The 20,021-nt window shown below is 40.1% G+C and overlaps 1 protein-coding gene across 1 annotated transcript; it reads left to right on the top strand.

Moving 5' to 3' along the window:
- Positions 1–599: 599 nt before the first annotated feature.
- Positions 600–19,078, top strand: ripk2 (receptor-interacting serine-threonine kinase 2). Its single transcript, XM_033651532.2, has 11 exons — positions 600–1,188; positions 3,823–3,976; positions 4,636–4,791; positions 6,141–6,298; positions 8,432–8,481; positions 8,604–8,765; positions 9,667–9,752; positions 13,270–13,371; positions 14,756–14,852; positions 14,955–15,158; positions 16,084–19,078. Exons 1-11 carry the CDS (start codon positions 944–946, stop codon positions 16,476–16,478), a joined length of 1,809 nt encoding a protein of 602 aa, XP_033507423.1. The 5' UTR covers positions 600–943; the 3' UTR covers positions 16,479–19,078.
- Positions 19,079–20,021: the final 943 nt, after the last annotated feature.

The following is a 20,021-nucleotide window of genomic DNA, read 5'->3' as shown; positions in this document are numbered from 1 at the left end:
GAGCAGATTATATTCTGTGGATATTGCAGATTTCCTGATATTTGTAGGAACTTTTTACAGGATTCTCTGTCTTATGTATATTTTTTTTCTATTTTAACAATCATACCTACTTAATTGGCTTCTCTTTGGGGAATTCTGTTTGCCTCTTGGTTGTAAAGTTGTGCTTTAGGACAGTATGTTAAGCATGTGAAACACCGAAGTGAACTTTTTTGTATGATGTGTGAGGCGTGATTGTCTATTTTTACTTTAACAGATATTCACAAAAAAGATCAACAGCTTTACAGGAAAGCCCCATGTTTGGGAAATTCCAGCATGTTAAAAAAACACGGACATGAACAGCTGAGTTCCTGCTCTGAGAACGAAACTGAAATATAAATGTGAATTTAAAGTCTAAAGGATGTGGTTATTTAAACAACCTATGAACACCCCATCGTCATATTTAGGCTTGTAAGTCCTCTTTGAGTGGCTGTGCTGAAAGGACTGTTTAGAAAATCAGTCCCAATATAAAATAAAATTTAGGTCAAATGTCTGACCAGGAAAAACATATGTTCCTGAACGCATCTCGCAAAAACCCGGAAGCGTGTCGTCAGTAGCAACAACAAACCCACCTGCCTTAAATGACAGCGGCGCTCGTTGCTCGCTGTTGTTGTCTCTGTCTGACTCCGCCTGTGACAGCTGGTTAGAGGCAGTCTGGCTGCATCACATGAACAAACAGGCGGGTGAACACGCGAACATTTAATTGTAGTCGTCGGGTCCTCGCCGTTTTTTGTCGGGACACAGGTGAAGCATTTCTCGGGTGCTCTTTTCCAGCCGTCCTCCTCCGCTACATTAGCCTAGCTTGCTTGCAGTCAGCGACATTATGGCACGCGTGTGAATGGGCAGAGCTCTTCCTCATTGCGATTACCATAAGGGGCAGTTCTGCTTTCACTGGCTGACCTAGTGGATGATAAATCCTCAGAGACTTCCCGTAAAAGGCTCACAAACTGCTATGGAGCCGCACGCGGCTATGGGCTGTATGAACATTGGCAGTCTGACCAGCACCTTGCCGGTGATCCCTTACCAGAAGCTGACCGACCTGTACTACCTGAGCAGAGGAGGCTTCGGCACCGTGTTCAAGGCGCAGCACTCGGACTGGAGGACCACTGTGGCCATCAAGTGCCTGAAACTCGACTGTCCTGTTGGAGAAAGGTACCCTGTGACGATATGACGTCTTCATGTAACAATCTAGGCCATCCACAGTGTTTGGGAGGAATTTTAACAGCTGCATACTTATACATGAATTAATAATACTGTGTTAATCCAGTGAGTTTTCTACACACAAGTTAGCATCTACTGACTGTGCAATCAGAGATAACAGTCTGTGGTGGACATCAGAGCATCAAGACTAGAAATTGTGTCAGTTTCAATCATAGGCATAGATTTCAGGGGGACGCAGGGGACACGTCCCCCTCAATATTTAGGACATGTGCACTTGTTCTCTCCAATAAAAGCATTAAAGTAGCAAAGGACTTTAAAGACTCTTACACCTTTAATTGATGCAGAAAATGCACAAATCGGTGCAAATAATTCACCATTATGCAACAAATTAAGTGTTTGGTGCTCAAAATTTTCTAGTGGACCTTCAGATCCCCTGTTTCATATGTGTACCCCCCCAATTTTGGGGTGATTTTATGATTGTCACAATGCAGTTTTTAATTTTGACTTCTTTATTTCTCTGTCTCTATGTATAATATTGTAGATTGTCACAGAAATTGATGTTTGGTGTGTATGCCTTTTCACTGCACATGGGTAATGTGACTGATTGCAAACTCACAGCCACTCCTACTTCGTTACAGAGTTTTTCTACAAGTTGTGCTTGTCCCTCTCCAATGCACCTGCTTGGAAATAGATGTAGGAAGTATTCCTACATTAGGATATTAAGTGTTTGATGTGCAAAATTTTATAGTCGAGGACCTTCAAATCTCCTCTTTCATATGTGTACCCCCCAATTTTGAAATGAAACCTACATCTATGGTTTTAATCAAATGTGAGGCTTACAGTTAAATGTATTCGTAGTAGGGGAGGGGGAAAAAATCCATACAGCGTAGTATCGCAATATTTTTGAGTGGCAAAATCACATCATCACACCGTGCCAAGCATCAATTATTCTGTTATTTAAATGATTAATATGACATACAAATTAAACTTAAGTTAGCCTACTAGAGTAATATAATCAATTGCTTTTTTCGGCTGACGTGAGATGAAAAGACTGAAAACTTTACCCTATTAGATAAAACAGATGCTAAAACATAATTTACAGTTGAAAAAGGTAAAAAATCACAATATATTTGAGTGCAATACTCAGCATATCGCGACATATTTAAAATTACAATAATATTGTTTCGTGACTCAAGTATCGTGATATTGTACCATGGATCCTCTCCCACCCTTAATCCATAGTATGTCATGTGTTGTTTAATTGCCCTGTCTATGCCTTGCTGCAGCTCAAGTGAAGAAACATGCTCAAATCCACATATTTAAACCTCCACACATTTCTTAAAAATAATATATATATATATGTTGTTCTTTCAGGGTACATTTTACTTTGAGAGGACTGACTGAGGACTTACTGGTGTATATAATGATGGGATAGGTGTCCACTCAAAATTATCTCGAAAAACTTTTTGATAACAGAAACAGGTCACCTGTATTGGATTTTAAGGCTCATTTGAGTGTAAAGATCTGATAATGACATATTTAAACATACATGAAAAACATTTTTAACAAGGATTCATTAAATTTACTTATTACTTATTACTTATAGGCCAACACACAACATATGCCTATACTAAGAGGTCAGGCTTTAATAGGTTCTATTGATGAGTCTCTCATCTTTCATTGTTTTCTCTTTGGACCAGCTGGAGGTTTTGTCTCTAGATGCCATAATCACTTCCTTCCTGCAGTTAAGGTTCAAGAGAAACTTACTCATATCCACATATTGAAAGCTGAGCTGCACAAAACTGTTGTTTTTTTTTAAGAACAGTGACTCCTCACTCTCTCGTGTAATGATGTGGTGACATTTAGGGTTGGGAAATAACAGAATGTTATCATTTCAATCATTTATTAGATCTCAACTAGATCATATTGTGATGGTATGATTAAATAATTCAATAATGTTGTTATTATATACATATATGTAGTTCCAACACTCAACAACTCCTATTTGGTTCAATTGAACCCTTAATACAACCAGTTAGATGTAAAAAAAAAAAGTATGCTGGCTGTACACCCCAAAATTACCGTTTGTTCTAATGGAGTCTTGTGGCTTTGGTGAGAGCAATTTCAGGGCTGTTTCCAGGTAAACAATAAGAATATTACTGTTTAACAAAATGTCTGTCTTTGAAGGGATCCTTCACATAATGTTGTCAGCCACTTATATTAACAATCTGAGCCTGTCAGTGACAAAAGCAAGCACTTTGCCTGGTCGTAAATTGACGGTGCTGATGCCCCAAGAAGTTACACTGCAGCCCGTTTCGCAGCTGCCAACTCTCGCTCAACACTGGACCAGTTCCAAAAATCATTTTTCCTTTTAGTCACTTAGTCGCAAAAGATTGGAAAATAGGGTCCAGGTCGAGAAGTACCAAAGTTAACCTTAGTATCCAGATCAATATTGTGGTGATGATTTAGACCATTTTGCCGAGCCCTGATGACAGATTCATTCCTTTGGTGTGCTTCCTGTAACTCTGTGTTCACCCACGACACCGCAAATGTCATCATTGTTTTGGCATGTTATCAGTTTGTGTGAGAGCGAGGACTAACTCTTTCTCTCTGGCTGTGTTTCAGAGAAAGGAACTGCCTGCTGAAGGAGGCCGAGGTGCTCCACAAAGCCAGGTTCAACTACATCATCCAGATCTTTGGCATCTGCAATGAACCCGAGTTCTTCTGTATAGTCACCGAGTTTATGAGCAATGGCTCTCTGGACCTGTTGCTCCACGAGGTACCTTTATTACCTTGTAATTCAGAGACCGATCTAGTCCTAACATCTCAATACAAGGCTCAGTTTTTAAGTATTAATTGGGAATAAGGATTAAAAAGATGGCAGCTTTCGTTGCCTATAAGGCATGTATATTATTTTCCTCATTCATTCAAGGAAGGAGTGCTAATATGAAACTAGACAGAAGCAAAAAGTATTAAGTGTTTTGTATTCAGTCGAATGACACACTCACAAATGTTAGAGAACATCTCAAACGTTCCACTGTTCTCGTTTCTGCAGTTTTGTTGCCAACATGGCTCAAGTGAAAGAGTCTCTGTCATTTTTTGGCAAGCTGCTTCAGCCCAGGCTCCATCTCTTTTATGTGTCGTTCATCATGTGCCTGTACGCTGTCGTGGCGTTCATGCCTCTGGGGCCGCAAGCAAAAGTGAAACTTGGAAGTGTTCACTCTGATGAAACTTTCAGACAAGCAGAGGAAGAGAAAGAAAAGCAGACCAATATAGTCTGGGGAAATTCCCACTTGGGTCTGTGTAGTAAATGTTCTCTCCCTTCAGTTTATTGCTCTTAAATTGCTTCGTATCGTAGTTGAGGTGCAGTATAACACTCATCTAAACACGTTTTACTGATACCTTTATTTACGTTTTTATAACCGTGTCTGCCCACAGAAAGACATGTACCCCGCGCTCGCCTGGCCTTTGCGACTGAGGATCCTGTATGAGATTGCCCTGGGGGTTAACTTCCTTCACAACATGAATCCACCTCTGTTACATCATGACCTAAAGACGCAGAACATACTGCTGGATGGTGAATTTCATGTTAAGGTGTGTGTCTCAGAGAGAATTTGGCACAGTGTGAACTGTATTTGTGATGAAAGGAAAAAACATGTGAGTGTGGGTGTGCTTACTTTCATTATCATTGTGTGTATGTGTGCATGTGTGTGTGTGTGTGTGTGTGTACATGGTAAGAGATTATCTCACAGATGTCACATGTTTAGTGAATTTCCATGCTGACCCACAGAAACCAATAGAAGCTGTACAGGAGAACACACAGCTAGTTTTTACATTTTTCTAAGTTTTAATTATGGTTTCAGTCATTTTTCAAGGTTTTAAAGGTTAACTTTGGTGTTTTTCAACCTGGACCCTATTTTCCTATGTTTCTGTGTCTAAGTGACTAATGTGAACAGCCGGCAGCCACAAAACAGGCTGCAATGGGAATGTACGCATCATCAGTGTATGTTTTTGCCTCTGAGCCTGTCAGTGTCTGACAGCATGATGGAAAGGATCCCTACAGAGATAGACCTTTTTGCTAAAGAATAAGATCCTTTTTGTTTCACCAGAAACACACATAAAATCACCATCACCAAACCCACCAGACTCCGTTTAAATAAAGAGTAATTTAAGTGTGCATGGAGCCAACATGTTTCACATCCTACAGGGTGAATTACATGTTCATTTCAACCAGACCAGAGTTGGTGATTGTTGGAACAGTGGAAAGACAAACCAAGACAGCTTTTGTGAGTTTTATTTTGTTTCTGTCCACTTTGAATAAAGTGTGTGCTACTGTGATAAAATTACTGTTCATTTAAATGGAGTCTGGTGGGTTTGGTGATGGCGAATTTGGAGCTGTTTCAGGTTGAACAAAAAGGATCTTACTGTTTAACACAAAGGTCTATCTCTGTAGGGATCCTTTTCATAATGTTGTTGACAATCTGAGCCTGTCAGTGACAAAAGCGCTGATAGTGTACGTAAAGTGACGGTGTCAACATTCCCCAAGTGTATATGTCGCAGCCTGTGTCACCTTGGGCTCTGGTAAATTTAAGTGGTCATTTTTCACCATTTTTCACAATTGTTTGACATTTGTCAGACAACATATAGAGAAAAGAATCAACAAATTAATTGTTAAGGAAAATTATTGTTAGTTGCAGCCCCAACTTTTATTCATTTGGAATAATTGAAGGTCACTTTTGTGTTAATAAACAAAGTGTGCCACAAAAGCTACTACTATAATCAACAGGACAATTCACCTACAACACAGCTAATGTTTTGGAGTCTCTATCAGTTGTCTTTAATTGATAAAAGAAAAAGCTGATGAAAGAAAAGAAAAATGTTTAAAAAAAACATGTATCTAGAATGATCAATTAATGATGATATTCTGCTTTTGTTCTGTGCAGATCGCAGACTTTGGCCTCTCAAAGTGGCGACAGCTGTCCGTCAGTAAAGGCTCGGGGTCCAAGCCCACAGAGATGGGGGGCACAGTGATCTACATGCCCCCCGAGAAGTACGAACCATCCAAGAGCCGCCGGGCTGATGTGAAACACGACATGTACAGGTGAGACACCAAACCTCAAGAACTTGTCATCAGAAATAGGTTAGATAATGTACAGCAACAAGTACGTTCTCAATAAATGTGGGTATGGTTTTAGTGTCTGTAACATGAGTTTGCTCTAAATATGTTTTACGTATATGAAGTTCAGATAGTCGGTGGTCAGGTGCTGTAATGACTTCATTGTACTGTTTTTATGCCTCCGTGCCCGCTGCAGCCATGGTTGGAGGCATTATGTTTTGGGGTTGTCTGATAGTCTCATTCTTGCTTACAAGATATCTAAGGAATGCCTTAAGGGAACTTAAAGAGAACTGATCAGAATTTGGGGGTTTAAAGGTCATTGTAACCTACCAAAGCACATTTTTTTGGCCGTTACTCATATACTAATTGTTACAAAATTTCATGCAAATATCTAATAGGATAAGTAGTGAACTTTTACATCCACAAGGTCAAAGGTCAACTTCACTGTGATATCACAATATGTGCATTCCAATACCCATACTACCATACTATATATTACACCACTAATAGATGTAGTATGTCCCAATACATAGTATGTCAAATGCAGTGTGCCAAAAATACCAGGATGTTGTACTGCATCCGGTCGCATTTTGCAGTTTGCAAGCCAGCATGCTTTTCTGGCTATTCTGACCCACAATCCTCTGCGCAGCAGAAGGTACGTCACGTCAACTGAGCCGCAGACACATGTCAGCCTGACAGCTCATATTCAGGTGATGGAGAATCTTACATACAGGATTCGAATGAATGAAGGACAATATGAAAAAGACTGGAAAACAAGTGTTAACCTGTGTAACAAAAAGACAGTGATACAGCTAATAATGCTGTCTAGGTAGAGGTTGGACTCATCTGCTCCTGCAGGCTCTAAAAAAAAGTAAAAGGGGGAAATAAAATAGAAACCATATGACGAGGTAAACCACAACTGGGACTATTTATCTGTTTTTTTTATTCTGATTTTTTATTTACCGTGGATAATGACATCCTAGAGGAGAAACTAAGTGGTTTAGTAGTTCATCAACACCGACTGTCTGCAGACCTTTGCATGTAGTGACAGGAACGTATGTGACCAGGGTGTGTAGTTTGTTGGAGGAGTCCTCGTCCTCATGACGCTTCCTCTTCTTTCGCTTCTTTCATGGGGCCCTCTTCTTGAAACCCACCCCATGGATGTGCTTGTGCATATCGATGGTGTACCCTCTGGTCACCACCTCGTTGAGGCTGAACGCACCTTCTTTTTCTGTTTTTTCTTGGTTGGGGCCATTTTGGCTCGTAGTTGAGGCGGAAGTCGGAGGGATGGTGTTAAAGCAGAGGATCTGGTGAAAAGCATTTTGTTTTATCTCCAAGGTTACAGACATATGAGCAAGAGTAGTAGTAGTAGCAGTATGTCCCGATAGTAATAGTACGCACTTTGTAAGGGCAGCTGCAGTACCCACTAAAAGTAAAAAACATTATTCAGCATCAAAACTCGTCAACAGAAGCCGAGACACATGGTCAGATACTTAATTGGTGACACTAATCTTGGGTGTCCACCTTGAAACTGTGCTGTTTGTATAGACTTTCTGTGCTGTCATGTTGAAGATGAGTATGAAGCATTCACATTTTGGACTTTGTAACTTCTGTGCAGCAACATCCATATTTAAATCACTGTCTACTGTCATATGAGTCTGGACAGATGGGGATATGTATAACTTAACTGGCAGGTCGAGGTGTACAACCATGAGGTGGTAATTCTAGTTATACTCTGATAGAGTAAATATTTGTTAAGCATGATCGGCACTGCGGGGAAGTAACGCTTTCTCGTCTGGCAAGTTGTGACAGTGTTTCCCGGCATGGGGCTGAATTGTTAGCATACCAATACAGAACAGTGCAGCGATTTGTTCCTGTGACCAAATCTGTCAGTCATGCTGGGCAAATGGTCTGATTTCAGGAATCTGTCAGAAGAAATCCATTTTCCTCTGTGGCTGAATCTGTACCAGATTGTGGCTGATGCAGTTCTTCCTCAAAGCAGCCCCTCTGGTCAGCTTGTCGTAAAGTCCCTCGGGTCAGAGGGGGAATGCCAGCGGAGAAGAGTGATGTAACTCTAACTTCCCTTAACTGTTTCTCTCCTACATGTTTACATTAAAGTTACGCCATCATCATGTGGGAGGTGCTGTCCAGGCAGATTCCATTTGAAGGTAACGCAGTTTTTATGATGTCACACTGTTTGTTTTTCAATTCATATCCAAGTTTGATGTTTCAGTGAACTTTCATGGTGTTACCAGACTCATCCCTGGTCTGTGTTTGTTTGTGTGATCAGAGGTGACCAACCCCATGCAGATCATGTTCAGCGTGCTCCGTGGGATACGTCCTGACACCAATCTGGAAAGCCTGCCCGCTGACATCCCCAGCCGAGACACGCTCATCAGTTTGATGACCAGCGGCTGGACCTCTAACCCTGATGAGAGACCCTCCTTCCTCAGTAAGCTCACACAGAGTCAACTGAACGCAGGAATTCATTTCTGGCAAATTCCACTCTCAAAGAACCACAGTCTTGTACCAGTTTGACCTGTTTCACACTTTGAGATGTCATCTCTGTTCGTGCTGAGTAACAGATAAATTCTCCCAGTCACTGCTTATTTTGACCCTGACAAAGCAGTGACTCAGTGTCAGCTTCCTGTCACATTACTGAAATTTTCTCCGCTGTCTTTACTTTAACACATTTTACAAATGTGTTGTTTTCCATCTGACATTTAGGGGCCGTGTCCACCAAAGTATTTTTCCTGAGGCCAAAGCATTTCAGCTGAAAAAAAAACGCTGCATCTCCAAAGCGCTCTCAGATGGGCATTTTCCAAGGAGTGCCTGGCATTTTCAGCTGGAAAGAAAGCTTTGGTGGACACAGGGCTGAATAGAAAATTTTAATTTTATGCCCTAAACATAGACATTCCCTACATACTGACAGACAATAGTCTCTGGCAAGTCGCAAGTCGACTGATTGCACCTTATCTTCTTTCTCTCACTGAAACTCCCACACGGCAGAGTCACAGCAGCACAGTCATGGTGTATTGCTTACATTGTTAGAAGAAGTGAAAGTCTTTATTCCTCGTACATTTTCTTGTGGCACTGAAACCACAAACTGACAATATCACTGCAACATTTCAGTTGGCACTAGAGGTGTTAGTGACCATAAAAGTACCGTAAATAACCGACTGAGCTCGAAAACCACCAGTGAACGTTGGCAAGTTTCTAACCACAGTGCAAGCAAAGGGAGCTGTGAAAAGAAAAGCAATACCAGTAAAAAATACTTTCATCCAGGTGCGTTGTTGTGTAGATATCACAGTGTGATATACAGTAAAGATGTGGCGTGTTTAATGTCATTTCAGAGTGTTTGATTGAGCTGGAGCCCATGGTGAGGAAGTTTGACGAAATTGACTTCCTGGAGGCCGTGTTGGAGATCAAGAGGTCAAAGGTCAGTCAGGAGTCTTCTCTCAGTCCTTTAGTTCTTCACCTCCACTCAAAAACGTGTTTTTCATCTGTTTATGTCTTCTGAAATGTCTGACCTCGACTTTACTGACTTCTGTCTGTGCAAAGTTTGTCACCAGAGAGGCGTTTTCACATTCTTCTGTTGAACGGGTTGATATTTGTGCACTGCATAAAAGATTTAAACGTACATTGGGCAAGCTAGATTAGTTATGTCACTAAAGGAAAGACAATGGGTGTCTGATGCGGGAAACACATATCTATGGGGGAACAGACTTCAACATAACACCGGCAAAGACACCTGAAACCTCCAGTGCAGAGCGGACTTGTCAGGTTATCGGTCAAATTAGTTGTTATATGTCAGCATATCGGATATCAGCAAAAAATCCAACATCATGCATCCCTGTTCACAACCATTAACACTGTGTCAGCCATTGTCAGTTAGCCTACAAGCTAACAAACAACATAAACAAATAAAAGATGCTAACTACACTTAGCTTTCTAGTATGTCTGCTTGTCGCTAACTTGGTGAGCAACAGACTCCTCATCAGAGTCTAGATCTGACTTAGACTCAAACATGTGTGGCTGAATCTCTCTGATGTTTCCTCTAACGCTAACGTTAGCCATCTTGATGCTCACTACTTTTTCACTGGTCAGCTTAGCATGAGCAACACTGGAGACAACTGAAACTGAAACCTACTGCATGTAGGGCTGGTGGGTGGGGTGGAGGCCAAATCCAGAATTTCTCAATAAGGGAGAAAGATTAGGAGTGTTTTTAACTATGATGTAGGAAAATCCATGTTAAACATAACAATAGTATTAATATAGTTTTTTCTTTTTTTGCATACTTTGAATTGTGTCTGAAGGGAAACTTCAAGTGTTTGTGTAAGAACTTTGGGTTTTTATGCTGATTGGACAGGACACTACAGGTGCTGAAGTCATTTTGAATGATTACACTAATATTTTTATCATTTGATTGATAGCCAAAAAGTACTCATCACCAGAGCCTAAAGTTCAATGACCAGCAAATGTTTAGTGTTTCTTTTTTTTTTTAAGTAATCAAAAGCAAACCATCAGTTATCAAGATTTTAATCGATTGATTCAAGTTGCTTCACTTTGTTGATGAACCAACCATAGAAATAGAATGAGAGTAGAAAGATAGATTTATTCGACAGTCATAAAATACACGTACAACTGCTTCACCTGAAAACAGTTACCACACACACCTACAGCTGTCGAAGATTAAATTACACAGTGAAGCCACAGGCTTATTTCCATTGTGATCCTCTGGGGCTGCAAGATGCCGGGTCTGGCAAGACCGACAGGCACAATTACAATATCCATATATTTACATTTGAAAATAAAAGACTCATGAAAGGACAGTATTGGTTTTTGCAAAGTTTTTGTGCACCATTTCTTCAAAACTTGCTTAAAATTTCTCTCTACTTTGATAAGTTTCAGAGACATTGGAAGTTTATTCCATTCAACAGCAAAGGTGTCGTTGCCCGTTTGACTTCTGAACCTAGAAAGAATAAAAACAGTTGGGCTGAGTCTTGTTGAATAGTTGTGATTGTCTCTGAAGTGATATAAGTAGTAGATTAGTAGTAGCCGTAGATTAAAGTAGTTGGAAAGAAAGTTGGGGTCCCAGCTGAAGTAGAACAGACATTTCCGTTCAAGTCAACATAGCAGGATGCTGTTAGAGAGGAACTGAGGATTGCTGGATTAAAATGCTTCATATTTCTATTGGTTAGTCATCAAATTCTGTTCATTAGTATTGAGGGGTGTATACTGCCAGTTTCATCACGATACAATGTATCGATTTGTTGGACAATTGTGTGATATTTGCCGATATTACAACGTCAGCCACAATAAGATTTCGATTCAGTGCGAATCAGGGGCCTGTGATCGATATAAGATGATATATGCCCATTTAACACAGTCGGTTACATAAGAAGCTGCCATCATTATTTGCTTTTGGCCATAAAAGATAACAACAACTACTGTAAATAACTGTGACTGCTTAAGTGCAGTGAAGTTTACTTTACACTGACTCCACTAACGCACATTAAACAGCGCTTGGGATAAGTTAACCTTCAGGGATTTCTGCTAGAAAGCCTTTGCTGGTAGAAATGTTTTCATTTGAACACAAACCATTATCTTTTTCATTAAACTTAAGGTCTATCTGGCTTAAAGCCCTGAAGCTTAACTTCTCCCAACGGCCATAAAACATGGATTAACAACAACATCATTTAACAAAAGAATCACATTCCCGTCCAATCAGGTGACGTTATGTCGTGTCTTATCTCGTAAGGGCATTATTTGCGTATGGCATGTGCTTTGTGTGTTGACCCCTTTCTCCGAAATCGAAAATATTTCCACACTGCTGATTTATTCCCGAGTAAATAATGTTATCCTCTTGTTACTCTTGGCTGCTTGTTTGACAGTGGCACAGACTTTCAAAATAAAAGTATATATTGAAGATGACGATATAGATTGATGTTTTCACTTTGTAATGATGATACTGGATTGATGGATCGATACACCCCTGTAAGTATCTCAAACTAGTGCGTGGTACACACTTTATGGCTTATTGGAATGTGATGTCACCAGTTCAATGTCCCTTCTACTCTCATTCTGTTTCTACAGAACCACTGTTACAGGAAGCAGTTTTATCTCTCAAGTTATACTGTACATTAGGTGTTCCCTCTTACTAAACACCCAACCAATGTGGTGACCAACTGTGGGGGAATGTGTAACTCTGAGAGTGAAGCAGAACTGCAATACAGGAAAGAAACCACACACGTTGTCGGTTGGTTTCCCTCGGAAACATGACAATTAAAAAAACAAGTAATTATCACCTGAAAGACCTCTTTGTTTTTCTGTCACGTCTCAGTGATCGGTGGTGAAATAAAACTAGTGTGACTGTGTGGATGGATAAAGGAATTCCCCTGTTCAGGAATATATGGTTACAAACTAATGCTGAATGTTGAGCTGTGTGTAATTTGGGACAGTTTGACTCTTACTGTGACTAATAGAGGATGACGGGTCAAAAAATTTACTTCATAGTTTCCCCCTCAACATATCCTTCCTCTTTTCGGTCTTGGTGTGTGTGTGTGTGTGTGTGTGTGTGTGTGTGTGTGTGTGTGTGTGTGTGGGTGGGGGTGTGTGTGTGTGTGTGTGTGTGTCTACATATGAGTTTAACTTGCTTGTTGAAGTTTGATCAAGGCCATGCAGTTATCTGATTAAGTGCGTGCTAAGAAATCACTGTTTATTACATTTAACTGATAAGAACTGGGATACACAACTTTTATATTCAGAGCACAGCAGCACTGAAAGGAAGCAAACATTCAGCAGGGACTAGTGAAGTAAATATTTAATGGTGCACTGTCGTGCTATGAAGTATTTGGGTTAATAGCAGATTTGTTTGAGTTGATTTTATTGAACACATTCTTAACTTTTGACTGTTCCCTGTCAATAATTCCTTCGTCTTCCTTGTTCTTCCACAGTTGATGCACGGATCAGGCTGTTGTTCAGCCCAGCCACAGAGTGAGAACAGGAGTGATGAGGAATCCCTGGACATCATGAAAAACAGGCGCAGCCCCTGGCCGGTCAGTAACTGAAACGTGTGTGGGAATGTCGAGATAAAGTTTAGTAGTAAACAGTGACTACGTTTACATGCACAGTAATATTCCACTACTATTCTGAATATGGTGATATTCTGAATTTGATACGGGTCATATGAACAGCGTATTCTGTTTGGGTATTATGACAAAGGCCTTTTTTCCGACTGTAGCATTTTCCGATTACAGTTTTTCTCCATTGCTAAGACACACTTAAAGCAACCGGGATCCACTTCATCTTCATCATCACATTCTTAGCATAGCAGAGATTCTCTTCTTTTCCAAATGGCTTAACACTTTTTTATTGGTTTCACACATTTTTCAAAAAAAGTAAACTCAGATATCGTAGAGAGACCCAAAACTTTATTGGATTAACTGTGTTAAACAAAAGGAAAATGTGTATTCATGGTAGAAGTGGGCGATATGGCCTTAAAATAATATCACAATATTTCAGGGTATTTTTGACAATATGACAGATTAGTAAAAAAATAAAATAAGTGATACAGTTTTACAGTTTGCCTTCAAATATTCAGTAAAAACTAAACAAAAATTATCTCTCATTTCTGTAGTTTGTGTCAACAAAATAAAATCTACCACAAATTACACATTTAAACAGTTTCCAAACACAAAAAAATGTCCTCTGGGATCTATATATATATATATATATATATATATATGAATCAACAGGTGATTTCCTTCTTTTAGTAAAATCCTAAATGATTGAGTTGTTGTTTTTTTTTCCACCTGGACCTTTATGCTCTGCCATTTCTCCTCTAATCATCACACTGTAACCTGTGACAGGCTGTTATGATACCACAACTATCGCACAGTCACACATATGTAGTTTTTGTCGAGCTGCAAGCGTCACATAGGTTTACATTACCAAAGGTTTATGACAAAATCACTTGACGACACCGACTCCTGTGTACACACGGCGAGAGAGGAGAGGGAGAGACACTGTGCTGCTGCCAGAGGAGCCGCTGAATGAGTTCCCTCTGAGCGGTAAGTCACTAAAAGAGTCTGAGAAGTCCGGGGCTGTTCATAAAATATTCAGGACGCCACAGTTTATACCACACTACTGAAGCTACTCCTCTTTTTGGAACCACCGCGGAATCAATGATGTTAACCTGAGTGTGCACGGCTGCCTGTAAACAGGAATATTAGTGGAATTTCCATTTTCATTAGCCATGCAAACAGCTTGGTAGGAATATCTTTTTCAGAATAAGGGCAAAAACAGTAATATTTTGTGCTTGTAAACGCCGTCGGTGATACTTGGAGATGCACTTCTACATTTAAGCCTCGTCTGTTTTTGATATCTCTTTAACATCTGTGTGAGAATGTGAATTTAACATCAGTGTTTGTTCTGCCTCAGGAGAGCTCCACCTCAGGCTCAGGCTCTTGTTCCTCCCAAGACACAGACATATCTCTGCCAGGTGCCCTCAGCAGCAGCAACGCTGAGCCTTCTAAAGGTAACAACACCAGAGATGGCATCAAAAATATGTATACAGTATAGACTTGGTTTGCCACATGGGTACATCACATCTCTCCTTCTTCTTCTCTTTCTCATGTAGAGGGGCTTCCATCGTCGTTTATAGCTCATACTCTAGAGCCTCCCGAGTCTTTGAAGGACGACTGTGACGTCAACAATCAGAACGGCTGCCAGAGTCCCAGGCCCATGAACAATTTGAACATACCCCTGAAACCAGGCCTGCCTGCCTCTGAGTATGAGACACGGCTGGATAACCTCACCCTCAAGCCTCAGCCGCAGCAAGAAGGTACCAGCAGTTAAAACATAATGGATGAAATGAGTGGCAATCGTAAAAAAGTTTTGGAAAGTTAAATTAAAGGATCAGTATTTTTGCACGTTTCTGTGTCTAAGTGACTAATGGGAGCAACAGTTTTTGATATTGGTCCAGTACTGAGTGAGAAAGCTGCAGCTGACAGCCAAGAAACAGGCTGCAATGTAATCACTCAGGACATGTTTGCACCATCTGTTTATGCTCACTGTAAGTGCTTGTTCTTGTCACTGACAGGCTCAGATTGTTATTCTAAGTGTCTGACAACATTATGGAAAGGATCCCTACAGAGATAGACCTTTTTGTAAAAGAGCAAGATTCTTTTTGTTTAACCAGAAACAGCTCCAAATTTGCTATCACCAAACCCACCAGACTCCATTTAAATAAACAGTCATTTTAGCATGTATAGAGCCAGCATGTTTTCACATATAACTGGGTGGAATCAGGAGTTTATGTCAACAAACCAGAGTTGGTGACTGTTGGGACAGTTGAAAGACAAGGCAAGACGGCTTTTGTGAGTTTTATATTGTTTCTGTCCACTTTGAATGAAGTGTGTTTTACGATAATAAAATCAGTGTTTATTTAAATGGAGTCTGGTGGGTGTGATGAGTGGGATTTTGGGGCTGTTTCTGGTTAATTAAAATGGATCTTACTCTTTATGAAAAAGGTGGATCTCGGCAAGGATCATTTCCATCATGTTGCGTGACTCTTACAATAGCAATTTGAGCCTGTCAGTGGCAAAAACAAGTGTGTGTAGTGGACATGAATAGTGGTTATATTGCAGCCTGTTTTCTCCGCAGCCTAGGTTGAAAAATGCCAAACATACCCTTTAAATGATTTTTTTATTGTTCTACCAAAATTTACAACCAAAATCTGAATCACTCTTCTCTCTCCTCGCTTTCAGGTGATTACTCTCCTCCTCTCCTGCGGCACTCCCCTCCCTCACAAGGCACAATCGCCCAGTGGATCGCGTCACGGCGTGAGGAGATCGTCACCCAGATGACAGAGGCCTGTCTGAACCAGAGCTTGGATGCCCTGCTGGCTCAAACCATGCTGATGCAGGAGGATTATGAGCTGATTTTGACCCAGCCCACGCGCACTGCCAAAGTCCGTCAGCTCCTGGATAACTGTCACCGACAAAATGAAGACTTCTGCCGCATTGTTGTCCGCAAGCTTTACGACAACAAGCAAAATCGCCTGCAGCCGTACCCTCCTGAAATCAGCTCCCCGACTTTCGTCCCCAGCGCGCCGCCACTGTCCATGCCCTACAGTATCACCAGGAGCAGAGTGCAGCAGTAGCAGCAGTCAGAGCCAAACAATTGAAACAATCCAGATCATAGACTGTGCCAACTTTACACTACACTGAACTACTGGTTCTGTTGTCGTCAAGGTGGTCACCAGGGTTCCTGTCTGTCTTTCACTTCAAGAGACTGAGAAACTGAGGGCTGGGTGAACAAGGTACAGAAGTCAGCTGCTGGCTTTGAAGAAGACCCACTCACCAGAGGCAAAAGATTTTATTTATAATCAAAAGATTTTGACGGAATCAGTGATTTTATTTAATAATGTTATGATTTAATGAGGTGATTTATTTATGGTCCCTTCATTCTGAGTGGATGTATCGCAAGGTTTCTCTCTTTTTGGTACATTATGCTTTTGTCTCTAAAGCTCAGTTACCATTATGTGGAAGTGTAATTATGTAGCCCAGTATTTTGTGTGTTTGCGTGAGTGTGTGAGTGTGTGCAGCCTTATTTGTACGGTGCAAACATCCTCGATACGCTCAGTTAAACTGGGTAAGTGACAGGAGGACTGTTACCATGCTGGAAAACCTGCAGCAAAAAAAGTTAACTCCTATTATAGCAGTCTTAAAGTATCATGTAGTCCTATTCTGACGATATTTAGCACCTGAGTGTTTAAGTATGAGGCCGTCCAGCGTCTTTGTATTGAAGCACATGACCTACATTCAGTCGGTGAGAAAATACAGTCAAGTGCCGTGCAGCGATGACTTCAGAGCAAGTGGCAGATAATTACACAGTCTTTGAGGTTAATGTCTTCACCTAACTTGAAGTGTTGGAATAAGTTGTGAACATGTGACTGTATGGAAAGTTTTTGTCCCAGCCTACGCACTTTTTCCTCCCCCTTTTTTTTTTACTGCTGAGCTAAAGAGAGTCGCTGGGAGCAAAGAGGAAGTTGAGATTGTAATACAACACTCAGACTGAGAGGGATGTGTGTGTGTCTGCATGGCTAGATTAAAAATGGACCAAAGTGTTCTCATTTCTTTTTGGTCTTCTCAGTAGCGGCCTCTTAATAATGTTCACGTCAGACTCATCTGGACACTTTTAAAGCTACAGTTAATCCACATACTTCACATTTTTGATCCTGCTGAGCTGCTCTGCAGCACGTGAACAGAGAACTTTGCTTGTAGCAACCTTTATATAGTACAGTCTGAGCAGTCACTGCTCAGTTTATCACTCTTGACTCTTTTTCTACTGTAGCTGTGCTTCCTGATCTGCTCAAAACAACAGTTACACCTGTTTATAAAGTAGGTTTCTCTCCGTTTCTTATATATACAGTAACATTCAGCAAGGCGTGATCCTATTAAACGCAAGAAAATACACATATTCTCATGAAGGCGGTAGCACCAGTTTGTCGTTACTTCATTCATTCACATAGCGTATACTGTAGGTTCTGATTTCTGTTTCCATGACACAGTCGTTATTGTCAGTCCCCCTTATAGCCATGTTTGTATATGTGCGTGTGTCATAGGACGGCAACTGACGATTATTTTCATCAGTGGTTAATTTCACGATTATCGATTAACGATCACATTCTCTGGTTTATAAAATGTCAGAGAAAGGTATGAAGTGTCCAAAACCCAAATATATTCTGTCAACTGTCAAAGAAGACAGTGAATTTTGCTTAAAAAATAATAATTAATTGGTTGAAAGGTGAATTTCTTTTATTTATAATTAACTTTTTCCCCACCAGATAATAACCTCTGCGCATGAGCTGTTATCTCGTGGAAACATCACCTAGTGCACACATGATAATAACTAGTTCCTATAAGATAATCATCCTGTGCACACAAGATAAAATAACTATACCTTTCAGGACTTTAGGAGCTCTGGGGTTTATCAAAACAGTGGCAGATTGATTTTCAGTCAATTAACAGATCAATTTACCGACCTACCGATCTCATTAAGGGCCTTACTGTTTCCATCACTGCCTTCACTTCCTCAAAACAGGTGCTTAAATCACAGTATTGTAGCTGCGTTACTCACTGTCTGTACGTAACCTTTGTTTTGTTCCCCATCATTAAGTCCAAAGTTCAAGAAAGAGCTAAAACACACACACACACACACACACACACAGAGTTGGAGCCACGGCAGGTCATTTTTAGTAAGACACATTGTTACAAGAAATCATACATAATTATATCATTTAAATAAATGACAACAGGAAGGCCGAGCGAGGTCGATATGTTTCCATAACGTTGGACTTGTATTGCCTTACTACAGAAACGTATGAAAGCCTTTTACACACATATCAAGAATTGTTTAAAAAAGAAATACTACAAAATTGATAGCTTAAATATGTTGTAACATATTTTGTACTGTAGATGATAGTTTCATCTTTATATATATATATATATATATATATATATATGTATATGTATGTGTGTGTGTGTATTTTCATTTGTGATCTTTTGTTTGGAACTCATGTTTTTGTTAATTGATTTGATATTCGTAGAATCGCTCATGTCATTATGAGTGTCAGTTGGTCACACAGTAATATCATGTGTTAATGAACGTTCAGTTGATGTGTAGCTGTGGTTTCAACAGAAACTAGGAGTTTTCATATATTGCATCAAACTCTTCATTAAAATGGGTTCTTTGTTTTTACTTCTGCCTGCTTCCTTCTTCTTTTCTTTTTATGTAACACTAAACCAAGAGCAATATTTACTCTGCTAGCTCAGTTGGCCCATATAGAGTTATTATCTGTATGGAGTTGTGGATGGATGCCAAAAACAGACAGGGTTTATGTATAGCTATAAATTACTGAACGGCCCTGCTGGAAACAGACCCAGGGGCCTGAGACGTCAGGGGGGGGTTCACCTGCTAAAGGAGGTCATTAAAAGGGACACATAACAACTACAAAGACATTCAAAACCACCATGAAGCAATGCGAAACAACCATAAAGAGACACAAAACGACCATAAAGAGAGAAAATGAACACAAAGCCACACAAAAAAACAACCTCAGATAGCCTGCAAAGTAAGATTATCATAGTTAGCTAAACCTAAACTTAAACTAGATGTGAAACAACATTTTAGATAATTTGAATAAACATCAAATTGATATTGTGTACTTAAAAACTAACTCAAAGAAATTACAAATATAGTTTTTTTTAAACACAAATCTGCTTCATTCGTTTTTTACTGGGGCTGTCCTTGACTAAGAATTGTCCTAGTCAACCAATAGTCGTCATATAGAGCAATTAGTCGACTAGTCACGCGCATGTTTACAATATTGATTTAATTATTAAATGATATATTTTGGGCAGGGCAACACAATGGTTTGAGTTGAAGGTGTGAGAAAGAATAGTATCAGTAACATTGTTAACACTGTGCTACATTACAGAGAAATACAAAACCGTACTAATGAACCTTCATTAATATAGGCCTATATTTTATCTACAAGTGCACGTCACACACTGAGCGAGCCGCCTGTTAATGACGCTGTGGGCTAATGGGCATGTAGCTACTTCCATGTTTCAGATGATACGTCATGTTTGTAGTCAACCAATGAAGATGAGTTTACATATCACCTTGGGTTCGTCCTTCA

This window comes from Epinephelus lanceolatus, chromosome 12 (assembly GCF_041903045.1).
Source record: "Epinephelus lanceolatus isolate andai-2023 chromosome 12, ASM4190304v1, whole genome shotgun sequence".
NCBI classification, from domain to species: Eukaryota; Metazoa; Chordata; class Actinopteri; order Perciformes; family Serranidae; genus Epinephelus; species Epinephelus lanceolatus.
The sequence above is the reverse complement of the archived record's forward strand: the minus strand, read 5'-3'. Positions and strand labels throughout refer to the sequence as shown.